The following is a 13,745-nucleotide window of genomic DNA, read 5'->3' as shown; positions in this document are numbered from 1 at the left end:
GTGAAATCAGTCACGCGGCAATAATCCTGTAATAGAAGCCCTGAAGAGTAAGGAATTAAATAAAAATTATGCTAGACAATCCTTTCTGAAAATTTAAAGGGTAAGGCTTTTAAATGCCTTGACAGCTTTCTTTGGCAGGCATTTCTTACAATTCCATTTGACATGTTTGAGATGTGTTTTGACTGTTCTTCTTATCAGTTCATCTTGATCCATTTGAAAGTTGTTTTTGACAGTTCCTCTTGACAATTTTGACCATTGTTTCCAATCATTCAATGAGCTTCATAGTTCCATGAGTTTATACACTCTGTATGTACACTCATGCTTGGTTTTATCAATCATAAAGGGCACCTTACCTCAAAAGGAACCTGACTTCCCTTAATTGTGTCCTGAGAACATATCCAAAGAGTTACATTACCCCTTCAAAAGGACACTTTGTCTATACAAACATATAACAGAGCTAAGACCTGCTCCTACCAAATCTAATCTGACCACCTTGTGTTCAGACACCAGGATTAGCATATCTAAGCACTCAGGCATGAAGATGGTTATCAATTTTATATGGCTGACTAATTCCAGGGAAACCATATACGTGAAACATAACCAGTTCTTATTTACACCACTGAATAAATGGCACGTTCTGCAATCAATGACAGAACTAATGATTTTTGTCGATGGCTGCCATTTTTGCTATGACTGGGGCACATGTCAATGGCAGGTGGACTAGTTTCCTGGACATCCCATGTGATAGAAAGATTATTGGTCCCTGTACCATCACTATTCATGGCACAAGACACACAACAGGTTGCCACACCAACTTGGACTCCCTGAATGAACTGTAATACACCACGACCAACACCACCATTGCCACACAATGTTTCTCCTTTAAATATCATCTACATATGAGTATGTTGATCACCATTTCAAGTTGTAATATTCAGATCCTGGAACAGAATGGTTAAGTTGGTTGCGAGTGGAATGTTTGAAGACCATCTTTGGAAGACAGGAATTTTGGGACAACTGGGTCCCTTCTCTAATTTTACATGTCTTCCTCAAGACTGGCAAGTAGGTCACCTTGTTTTCACAGTTGGGAAACCAGCTGTCTTCCTTCCTAGGTGGGAAGGGAGTTATTTTTCTTTTACTTTTTTTCTAATCCCACACTGTCACCAAACAGTGGTAGTGCTTGGAGGGTAGGTTCCTTTGGGGAAATGTTGAGTTGAGACCTTTAAGTGATCATTGAGTAGCTACTTAAGCAGTGACTGGTCAAGAAGGCTGCTTGTGGCACAATGGTAGTGACCCTACCTCTGGACCAGAGGTGTGTAATAGCATCTCTGAATAGACTGATTACAAAAATAGGTTAAATTAACAAAAAAGAAGGCTGCCCATGGGCAACATTCCATCTGAGCCATCACAATGCTCCCTGGATGCAGATTGACATTCCAATGCATAGCTTCTGCTTTCAGAGGCTGCAACACTAACAGTCCTCAGAGGTCTATGCAGCGGCAGGAAAGATTAGATTTCAAGCTTACTGGGCCTGAAATTAAATAGAAAAATAGTGATAAAGGGATGACTTTCTCTCCAAGAAAACTTGCCAAATTGTTTCCCCATCTCACCATCTACATGGATAAAAGAAAGTGTACCCTTAGTTTTCTGGGTGTTTTGGGAAAGGTCCACTTTTTCAAATGCTTTGGAGAAGGTCAAAGACTTGGAATGCAGTTTCTATGTGAGAGCAGATACTGACATCATCTGTACAATGAACCTGTATGATTGAGGTTGGATTGGTTTCAGTTTTTGATCGAAGGTAGCGTGGATTGAACAGTTTGACGTCTGTTCTGTAGATTGTCTCTAAGTATGTGGATATTTTCTTGCAGGCGAGGTGCAGAATTACAATAAGGAAAATGGCTCTCAGGGTTTCAGCTCAGTTTTCTGTTGACAGAGTACTCTGAGCATCAGGATCACAAATGTGAGAGAGAGTAAGATTATAGTTTGTCAGCCAGCAATGATGCCTGTGCTTCTGAATGCCTCTAAGACTTGAACAACCTTTGCAGGCACCTCAAAACACTGGAGCAGTACCACCAATGGTGCCTTTGCAATATCCTCCAAATCCAGTGGCAATAACGGTGGCCAACAGTAGCATTGTCTCCAAAGCTAATTTACCCAGCATCACTCAAAATCAATTCTGCAGTATTGGACATGTAATTTGTGTAAGAGAAAGTGAGGACTGCAGATGCTGGAGATCAGATGTAATTTGTGTGCCTGTCACCAAATTCCCAATGTAACTGCTCTGCTCAGAACTTGATTGTGACAGGAGACTCCTAGGAGAACAGCAGCACTGCTTGAGGGATGAAATTATAGCATTCCTGAATAGGTCAAACATCCTTGCTGACTTATGCTGACTATCCTGACTTTGATCTACCAAAGTGGAGAATGCAGTTTTGTGAGGCCCAAAGAAATCAAAACACTTCAGAACACAGAGGCATAGTCCAGAAATTGGAAGGAGCACGCAAACGTGCAAGCAATCCATTTACCCAAGACCTTACTTGTGGCAGAGACTGCTGATCATATGTTGGACTTAACCTTTTCAGAATCCTTTTTGTTTGGAAGCAAATTGCTCGGAATCCTTCTGAACTATCCTTTGGATTGTTTGGGAAGTTTAAAATATATATACAATGACCTACTTTTAATAATCTACATAATTACTTATTCTAAGTACTTTTAGCTACTTGTGCATTTTAGTGCACAAGTATTAAAGTATTAAAATTAGACTGTGTCATTTTAATGGTTTGAAATTAGCTGACAGTTCCCTGTATTCTACACAAGTTCAAACATTTTCAACTTGGATGACTAATTTCTTTTCAGTTGTGAGTAATTCACGTTGCAGGCAGAAGCTTTGTTAGATTCAAATTGTTGTTCTAAAACAAAATGATTTTTGAAAACTGCTTGAAAACTCACCATCTGTTGTAGGTTGCATTTTTAGACAGTGCCCACCCCCTCATCCTGTGGCGAACTGTCGTCATGACAATTCAGTCATGCCTAATCCTCTCAAACATGACTGGTTGGCTGCTGAGCATGCTCACTCTGTTCTCTCTCTTCTGCTCTGCAGTCTTTAATACTCTCATCCTGTTTAACATGAAGGTAACAGTTTGCATGTATGGAATGGGAAGAAATTGCCTTCTCATAGTCTCTTAACCGTGTTGTTTTGGAAGGAAAAATTCTCCCAATTTGAGGGTCTGAATTTCTTTTCACCCAATCTTCTGCTTGATCTTGGAACTTTAATTAAAATGATTGCCTGCCTAGCCAAAGGAAATTTGCTGGATGTTCTGCAAGAGGGATTCACAGAGGTAAATAATACTGAAAGTAATGACTGGGGCATGTGTTGGCCTCAAGCTAGTCAGTTAACCTCGTAACAGCTGTTTCTCATAGAATGTACAGCGGGATGTAATGTGTTCAGAATAGAGTGTTCAGACTAGGAAGATGTAGAAGCCTTTTATCGTGAAATAGAAAGCTTCTTGCTGCCGTGATGTGTAGGGCTTCTAGGTTCTAATTATTTAAATGTCCCATGTGGAGTTGATTAAATGAACTATATGGTCTGAATGCATTTATGTTTAGTCTTAAGCCTATTGTACATGCATGAATGTTTGACTCCTCTCAATATTACAGTAAGTGGGGTTTGGCTTGTCAAGTTAGTATTAAATGTAATGCACAAAATAGCTACCATATATGTCAGTAAATCTTTTCAAAGCATTCAAATATATTTTCCCTGAATTATATCACTTCAAAGAAGTACTTAAAGATTCTATGTTTGGAGTCAATCAAGAAATATTCAAAAGAAAATAATAATTTTAATTTGTAATTAGACTTTCTAAGTTGCCTCATGTTCAAGGATATAATGTGTCAAAGGTTTTTGGGAAGAAATTGATTGACTTCTCATGCAAATAAAGCTTATTTAAAGTATTGTTCTGCAGCCCACATTTTAAGACTGAATAACATGAAACATGCCTAATACTAGTGGATGGCATAACTATTATTACAATAGTTCCTATTTTGCTTGAGATGCAGAAAGTAATAAGGGTCATAGGGCTGGTTCACATGCTGAGCAGAGATCCAACCCAAGTTATTTTTTAACATAGTAGTAAAAGGGAATATATGGGTTAAAATCACTAAATTTTAATTTGGGAACAAAACCTACATCTGCAATAGTGAAATTCCTGAAAAATTAAATTTGAAGCAAAAGCCATTGGAGGTGTCTAACAAGAAAAATGGCAATAGCTTTTTATTTGCTTTGAAGCAGTGGTTGTTGGGGTAGGGGTGTAAGTTAGTATTGGAAGGGCTTTGGGTTGCTTTATCTCTCGGCAGTTGCTTGCACATGATTTTGCCTTTAAGTGATTCAACTTGACCTGTTGGTGCTCTCAGCAGCTAATAACATCAGGCTGTGGAGAATTAGATCTTTATATGCATCTTCTGTATTTGATGGTGACCATTGGAGGCAAAAAGAAGTTGGATTATCAAGTTATTATTTGTGTATATATTTTTTAATTAGTTTGGTTTTAGATTTGTATTACAATGAGAGGAACCATGAAATTAATTGCAAAGATCAAAAAATTTGTAACCAAAATTTCACTTAAGATTAAAGTATAAAATTACTTTCAGCAATTTGACTGTAAAAGTGTAAGAATAACTGTCACTATTCTATGTTTGAATGTTATCCTGCTTGGCGATTAAACTAAAAGCATGGCATTACTGATTAAAATTTACCTCTGGGTAGAATCTGGGCCTTTCACATGGGTAGAATTCTTCTTTTGCTTCTTTTCAAATGTGTGATTAAATAGCAGAGCTTCATAAGTTAACAACTCACATGCCATTTTCTGAGTTGTCTCCTGATCTTTATCGATATGTGGTGTATATAAATGCAACTCGTGGATGCATTGTTTAAAAAGTAATTAAGTGTCTACGTTCTGACACTGCAACTTCAAAAAGTCCCTTGTGAGCTCATTATGTACAACTAAAAACTTCAAAGCAGTCATTAACACAAGTTTTTTTTCCTCTCTTGCAAAACTCTGGTATAAAAACCATTAGATGTTATTGTTGTAAGCAATTGTGTCTACCTAACCACACCATTTTTTTCTGTATCTGTCAGGCCAACCACATGTTATATTTACAGCAAGAAAAAGAAAGACAGCAGTATGTTACCAAAATGACAAGTTCACTCACCAATTTATACTGACTTCGTTGAGGGAGTTAAGGAATGCACTACTTTACTTCCATGGCCCTCAAACTGAAATTATGAAGGTGGCCACTCAGCCTCTTGTACCGTGCTAGCTCTTTGACAGTTATCCAATTAATCTCACTCCCTGATCCTTCCCCTAAAGCCATGTAGTTTTTTTCAAAATTCATATATGGAAGATTTGAAGTAGAGTTTCAGGACAATACCTTAATATCTATTATTTCAGATACTTAATTATTAATATAGATTTTTACAGTGATATTGCTTAAGAATGTGCAATGTCAGTAGTTGAAACAAATTTAAGGCGAGCAAGAATAACCTCTTGGATTTTGCTCAGTGACACCACATTGCTCACTACTACAGTAAGTTAACTGGTGGTGTAACAAATATTATTGCTTTTTATGATTCAATAATGTTATTCAGTGTGAGTTCAACATATTCACTCCAAATAATTAAGTTTTCACAGTTAACATTGATGTGATATGCTGAGTGCACTATGTAGCACTCGTTAATTATGAACTCCTAGTCAATAAATGTTCTGAAACACTGCTGTACAATAATTTGAGACATAAGGACACTGATTTGTAATGTACTTAATGCTGTGCAAAGAATTCCACATCTATGCTTGAAGTAAGCAAATTGTGATTATTTTCATCACCTTGTCAATTTGCAATCACTTATTTGAACTCTGCATGTAGTGCTACAGGTAGAATGGAATAATTGAGAAATATTTAATTGAATTGGTTTTGATTGCTTTAAATGCAAGATAAGAACAAAGGAAATATGAGTAGGCTATACTGCTCCTTGAGACTATTCTGTAATTCAATTGGATGATAGCTGATCTGATCCAAGCCTTGACTTCACATTGTCTGACCCCCAAAATCTTTGACTCTCATACGTTCAAAAATCTGCTTCCCTCAGCTTTGAAAATATTCAATGACTCAGCCTCCATTGCTCTCTGAAGTAGAAAATTCTAAAGGTTCAGGACTTGCATAAAATAAATTCCTTTTCATCACAGTTTTAAACCATAAAGGACCCAACATCTTAAAAATAATTTATTTCCAACCATTGTTTTGTAATTGCTGTACTTCATTTTTTTTCTTATCTTATCTTTAATTTTAAAAATTGGCTGTCATTGATTCCTTCCAAGCAAACTACAGATACACAGCTGAGTAGTCACTTCATAATGAAGAACTAGGGATTGTGACTGCTGCAGTACAGCAATATAAGGAAAATTTGAGATCAGCTTCTAATTGAAGGATTCAGTGCATATTGCAGTCAGAGCTTTTAATGGAACATCATAAGGCAAGTAAAATGTTCCACTTGTGTATTGTTTGTTGATGTAAGGTTGAGAATAGAGTATGGTGATATTATGTACAAACCTTATGTCTTTGAAATCCAAAATCAGTATAATTTGGACCAATGTGATTACAATATCCTTTTCTGTTGGCTATTTTGGAATTTATTTTGGAAGGTTAAGCTCACTTCAATGTGGCATCAATTAGAAGGCAATAAAGTGAACTCATTAAGAAAGAAACATGAGATGTGGGACATAAAAAATGTCACTTTGACAAAAAAAAAGGTTCTCCTTGGGCTGGAGTAAAATTATTTACTGGATCAGAGTAAAGAGAATCCTATTTTGCAACTCTCTAAATGATGCACTTCGAGTGAAAATTGGACCTAGTTTAACCATGTTGCATTTGGTTTAGGAATGCGTCATGCTAACTATTGATCTTGAAATATAAAAACTGTTCCATTTCCTACTGTACTTCACTTTGTGCACAAAATTTCCGATTTTCTTTTTAAAAATAGAAAATTTACAATACCGGATTACCAGATGATTTAAAGGCAGTTATAATGTCTCAATCTGTTGCTGTGTTTTGATGCTAAAGTCTACTTTTTAATGGACATGCAATCATGTTGCATTGCACCATTTGCTGCTCATCAATCAGCTATGAGGTACATAAGAACCATCAATGGTTACTATTTTTTCCTCTTCTGCACAATGAAGATCGATGGTTTGTGTGCTATCAAACTGACAACTTTACTTTTTGAGTCATTTGAGTTTACTCCAGTAGTAACATGAATAATCTGTGGCTGGAAAGTCTAGCAGAAGCAGCTTTGTTCAAGGCTTTTAAAATGGAATTAGATTGTTATCTGAAAGGAAAAACTCTTTAGTGTTACAAAGAAAAAGCTGGGGAATGAGGTTTTTGTTGGTGTTGAGTTGGTGAATTGCTCCTTCAAGGAGCCAAAACAATTACAATGTGCCAATTAGCCTCCTGTGCTGCACAAGTTATGACTTTTGAAGGAGGAAGTGAATTCAGTAGATCTATATCATCATCATCATCATCATCATCATCATCATCATCGAGCAGACTATTATGATTGTTTGAGAAGTCATAGTGAAATATTATAAACATAAATACAGCATAATGCAAAGAAACATAATGTTGTTGATACCAATACTAATATGTCCAAAGATATTGAAATTTAAAGTCACAAAGTAATAATAAACATGCTGTTAATTCAGAATGTGTATTTTCCAAATGGCTGCTCTTGTTGAGACCAACAAGCGCGTGCATCACTGGTAATGTCTCTCAAATATCATCATAAATATTTGTAAAAATCAGTTAATACAGTTTTAATGAAATGGTATATCATGAGATAGAAATAAACTGTTAAAGCTTTTTATTTTCAGTTTGGAAAATTGGCTTAATATTCTGCATAATAATTAACAGTGTGTATGCATTGTTGGCAATCGCCATTCGTGTACTGGTGTCGACAAACAGATCTTTTTCCAATTAAGTCTTTAACATGAAACAAAGATTGATCAAGTGATAGGAATAAGTTCAAATAAAACAAATAGATGTACAGTACCTCCAAAAGAGAACGAGCATGTGAACATTTGAGGTTACCTTTGTTAGTTTTCGTCAAGTCTTGAATGTTTATAACCAATATGGATCAATATCTTTTCATACGTTAACTTATTTGCAACATGTTCCATTTTAAGATTTGATTTTTAACGCTTATATGTTTTCCTCTTTACCAACAATTGCTACCTATCACCCAAACAATATTTAGAATTCTGTGGTCATGCATTGGACTAAACCTTCCATGTTAAGCAAATATTGGTGTAATCTTAACATTACAATAAAAAGAAACAATATATTTTGTGATTTGGGTTATGTGCAATAGGAAGGTCCCAGTATTTATCCTTGAAATGTGGAGCTTATACAGTACATTTTAGCTGTAAAAGCATTAGGTGTTCCACAGAACTTTGGCCAGGATTCTCCTTCCTGAATGCTGACGTGTTATCATGTGAGTGTTGTGCGAGTTTAGGACTGGACTTAGTTGTGGTGTTTCTTATGGCTGTATTGCACTATACTAGACCATTTCACGGAAAATGATATTCAGTTAGATCCGATTAAATCACAAACATACCCTTAAGTTTCAGAATGTTATTTGGCAAGTTCATATGATCTGTGACCTTTTATAGCTAGTGAGAAATGATCAGGACAGATGCGCATGGTCAGCAACTTTCAATACGTTGTATTGATTCCTTTCTTGTTTTATAGTGCAATGCCTTTTCAGTTTTCCTATCACTTTCCCACTTTTCTGTATCTGTATGAAAACATTACCCTGTAGAATGACTGCAAATGCATTTCAGAATTTCAAAAAGAAAACGGACTGATTAGTCTATACACTTGTTATTTTACACTATAGCAATGTTCGTTTTATAGTGTGTAACGTAAGAAGCTACTTGGGCATTATAGTTTGCCATAGGGTTTTGCATTTATTGCCTCCAATTGCACAAGGTGATGTAGCGTGACACATGGTAAAACAAGGAATCCTTTCAGGAAAAAAAGCCCATGTCCCACATGTGCATTCCAGTTCTCTGACTTGCCGTGTCCTCTTATTCCCAACTCTTGAGCAACTACTGTTTTCTTTTTAGCCATTCTACCTTTTACCCAACGATACTTTTCTCATAGATCCCTCTTTTTTGCCACTTCTATCCATCCTTTTCAATGATCTCTTCAGAACTTAATTTGTTTGGTATTAACTTGCCTTCTTTCAACTTTATCCGTTTTCCTCTCTGGGTCAACTTCTACTGTTTTGCCTTCCTATGAAAAAAATCTTTCTTTACATGAGCAATGTGCAAAATGTGAAGCCTGTTTTGAAGTATGCCTTTATTGTGTTAAGGACAAACACAAAAATCAGGTATTTGCAAAGTATAGAATTGGATTTTAACAAGAAACATCGATGCTGCAACAAAAAAGACTGTCATCTGCGATTGCTTGATATAAGGAAGACAGTTCCTTCCAGCAGAGCACCATTCAAATTAAATCCAATGTATGAAATGCTCTGAAGACATACAACTAGACTTATCAAAGATATATGTCTATAAACTTCTCAATGATCTGTAAAGTTTAAATGAGCTGAATCTCTAAGGTTTTGATGTTATCTGCATCATTCAACAATGATCAAAAAGTGTGGCGCACGAAAAACACAGTCGGTCACGTAGCATCTGAGGAGCAGGAGCGTTGATGTTTCGGGTATAAGCCCTTCATTTCCTGCTCCTCGGATGCTATCTGACCTGCTGTGCTTTTCCTGTGCCACACTTTTCGACCCTCCAACATCAGCAGCCCTCACTTTCACTTTTTTATTATTCAACCATAACCAATCACATTTCGTAGATGACAATTCGTATTCTCGAAACTTTGCAACCAGAGTACTCCATGGAGTATTTAATCATTTGTTCCTGTAATTATTCTTGTTCAGTCCTTTTTTTAAGCACCGAGTCGACTTCATAAAATTGTCATTGCTCCAATTTTTTTTTTCACAGCTTCTCTTGCTACAGGCAATGCTCTAGAACATTCAGAATGGATAGGATAAATAGACAAAGTCTTTTCCCTGGGATCGGGGAGTCCAGAACTAGAGGGCATAGGTTTAGGGTGAGAGGGGAAAGACATAAAAGAGACCTAAGGGGCAACCTTTTCACGCAGAGGATGGTACGTGTATGGAATGAGCAGCCAGAGGATGTGGTGGAGGCTGGTATTTAGATGGGCATTTGGATGGGCATATGAATAGGTTTGGAGGGATATGGGCCGGGTGCTGGCAGGTGGGACTAGATTGGGTTGAGATATCTGGTCGGCGTGTACAGGTTGGACTGAAGGGTCTGTTTCCATGCTGTACATCTCTATGACTCTACGAAATGATTTGCTCTGCTACCTCAGTACAATACACGTTTGCATATCTGAACCTAGATTGTGAACATCAGCAGGTTACTTATCTGCAGAGGCATGACTACTAAGGCTGACATGTTCCAACATGTGTCAATAATCAGAATGGGAGCCTGCTTTGTATAGCTGCTCAGTACTTTTATGCCTGTGGATTTTAACTAGAGTAGAGATGCTGCAAACACATAGTTAATGAAAGAGACAAATATAATTATTTTTAACAACTCCAGGATGCAAATGATTTATAAGCTTTATAAATTTTCCAGATGTGAGTTTAAAATAACAGACATTGGGGAACAACTAATGCTGTTAGAAAGCAAAAAGATAATGATAATTTATTTTCTACCACTGAGTATCCAGATTTAATTAAAATTGAATTGAGTGCACCTCTGTGGATACATTCACGTATTCAAAATAGTATTGTCCCTTTAGTATTATGAAAGATGAACCATGGTGCTTCACAGTCAAAATCAGAAAAAAAATAGATGATGTAAACATAATGGATATTCAGAGATGCGTTTTAGAGAGGATTGTAAAGAAAATGAGGAAGGTAGTGGGGCAAATCATTTTATGAAGCGAATTCCAGAATGTTTGAGTGTTGACGCTAACAGGAGAGGGAATGTGTATGAAGTTTCTTCAAAGGGGCATGATGTAGTGCTTGAGTAACTTATAGAAATGAGAAAGGGAAAACCATGAAGGCACTTAAATTGGGTGAGAACTTCAAACTTGAGAATTGTTTGCAATAGATGGTTCCAGTAAAAATGGTACCTATAATGACAAACTTTGTACTTACTGTTGGAAACAAATCCCTTTATTGATTCAGACAAGAGGTAACAAGCTATATCAGTAGCCCTAAGGTCAGCCAGACTGTCCTAATGGTGCAATTTAATATGAATAGTGCAGCTATCATATTTCTCTCTGAGGCACTAGGCTGGGGATCCTCTGTCTGCTTAGTAATATTGTATGGGAGCTGGGGGTGAACAAGGGCACCCCTGCAGCTGTGGTAAACTCTTGTTGCTTAGAATGAATTTTTCGCAGTTGCCGAGCTGGACTGAATCCAAGAATGCTGGCAGCTGTCAAATGAAGGAAGTTATACTCAACATGAACTGCTAATTCATAAGCAGTGCTATGAAAACCCATATCAAAATCTTTCTCAGACTGGACACACATGTTTTTACTAAAAGGACATTTGTTGGTTTTTTTCAGAACAAGGGTGACTCATAGATCATTGTTTTATGTGGAAACTAATCCAAAGACTCATTCAGTACTGATGTTTCATCTAAATTTGCTGGCAATGGCTACACATGAGGAATTGCATTCTCTAACCCATCATGGTATGTGAAATAAAATTTGAATATAATACACTGAGATGGCGAAGGTGGGAGCAATGTACTGTTGTCCTAATCCCTGTGCACCTTGGGTCACGACATTGAATAAAAATATTAAATAAATCCCAACATGGCAAACTGTATGCTTTTTTTACATTAGACATAGAATTTTAATAAACTAGATTTCTCATGAAATCAAAACTATTGATTCGTTATAAAACAGAGCTTGAGTCTTATGATGCAATGGTAATGTCCCTACCTCTGTGCCAGAAGATCTGGATTCAACCGCAGACTGTGATGGCCACAGAAGTGTTTCATAACATGTCCAAATAGGTTGATTTTAAACCAAAGCACATGCAGTAAAGATGCTGAATTTGTTAAAATGCACAATTTGTAATATGAAAATATAAATGTTTCTCCCTGTAAAACCTCTTCAGGTAAAGGAAATTTTTAAAAAATCTTCCTTTAGAGATTTACTGTAAAAGCAAAACTTCCTAACCAGTGGTGGCCAAGGGACAGCATGATGGCATATGACCCAGTGCCAGGGTCCTGGGTTCGATTCTAGCCTTGGATACCTGTGTGTGGAGTTTGCATGTTCTCCCCATGTCTGCATGGGATGCCATTGGGTGCTCTGGTTTCCTCCTACAGTCCAAAAATATGCAGGTTAGGCAAATTGGTAATACTGAATTACCCTGTAGTGTGTCGGGATGTGCAGGCCAGGTTGATTAGCCATGGTTAATGCAAGGTTACGTGGATAGGGTGCAGACAGTGGGTCTAGGTGGGGTGTTCTTTGGAAGGTTGGTGTAGACTCAATAGGCCAAATAGCTCTATCTGCACTATAGGTATTCTGTGATAGTCATTCAGGTTTTTTTTTTAAACGGTAAAGCGTAGAATGTGCCGAAGACTATAAGTGTGGTGTTTTCGCATGTGTGACAGTTATTAATCATGTGCAGTTGTCTGAGTTTTTGGCAGTCACTGCTTGCTCAGGAAATGCAATATAGAGAATTCTATTCAGACATCCTTGCAAAAGAATGATCTCATAGTAAAAGGTGCTTCAAGAGACATGAGCTGAGCAGCTTGTTGTGCAGCTGGTTTTCCTCAACTGAAAGTCCAGAAGTAAACTTAAAGTCTGCGACCACTGTACAAAGAGAACATTACCTCCTTTGTCATCAGGGAGCTGTGGATTGTTCATCCATCATATTTGATGTAATATAGCTTGACTGTGCCCAAACCATCTCCTTTTTGGAGGTAGCTGATTGTTCAGATGCTGTTTTCCCAATCAACCTTTGATTCCAGTCTATCTGGTCCAGCCTTGCTCTTGTCCCATTGAAGTCAGTTCTCCGCCAGTTGATTATTCTTACTCTGGGTTGACCAATGTCCTTTTCTGCATTCATCCGAAATGTATGACACAATGATCACTGTGCTCCAAGTGTAGCTTCAAATACTTAATATTTAGACCTGCCCTTCCTTGAGCCATTGTCTGATATCACCATAATATCATAGACCCACATAGGAATTTGTGCTTGTAACTCCCCAGTATTATTAACTATGCTCCGCGCAGTCACATACATGCAGCAGAATCCTGATTTAGATTTAATGTTTTCTCCTCTCCTTTCACACTACAGGTCATTCTACTATAATGCATGTTTTGTTAATGTGAATTCATTATAATATAGACAAATTGTGGACACTTTCTAAAGTGCAAACTTTTAAATTACAATTTAAATACAATTACAAGGTATTCTGCTTGTCCAACTTGCCTTTCCATATTTTAACTGCTACTTTTAAATTACTCACTGTAACTTTAGTTAGTTTAACTTGTTTAACCCTATATGCTCATTAGACATAGGAACAGAAGAAGGCCATTCTCATTGAATGCTCCACTGTTCAGTGATATCATGGCTCATCTGATAATCCTCAATTCTATTTTCTTGTCAATTCCCTGTAACCCTTGATTCC

At 37.1% G+C, this 13,745-nt stretch overlaps 1 protein-coding gene across 7 annotated transcripts in view; it reads left to right on the top strand.

Moving 5' to 3' along the window:
- dixdc1b (DIX domain containing 1b) overlaps nucleotides 1-13,745 on the top strand; it is a 128,984-nt gene that overhangs the window by 25,207 nt on the left and 90,032 nt on the right. For 2 of the 7 annotated variants that reach the window (XM_072593247.1, XM_072593246.1), the window contains exon 1: nucleotides 3,091-3,338. The exons of 2 other annotated variants lie outside the window; for them this stretch is intronic. In XM_072593247.1, the coding sequence (XP_072449348.1) occupies nucleotides 3,279-3,338 (60 nt within the window). In that variant the 5' untranslated portion in view covers nucleotides 3,091-3,278. Of the gene's footprint in view, nucleotides 1-3,088; nucleotides 3,339-11,664; nucleotides 11,793-13,745 lie in introns of those variants that run through there. 3 more of the 7 variants (XM_072593251.1, XM_072593250.1, XM_072593252.1) reach the window with 3 other exon arrangements.

The sequence above is a fragment of the Chiloscyllium punctatum genome, chromosome 23 (genome assembly GCF_047496795.1).
Source record: "Chiloscyllium punctatum isolate Juve2018m chromosome 23, sChiPun1.3, whole genome shotgun sequence".
Lineage (NCBI taxonomy): Eukaryota > Metazoa > Chordata > Chondrichthyes > Orectolobiformes > Hemiscylliidae > Chiloscyllium > Chiloscyllium punctatum.
Note: the sequence above shows the minus strand (reverse complement) of the source record. Positions and strands in the feature narration are given on the sequence as shown.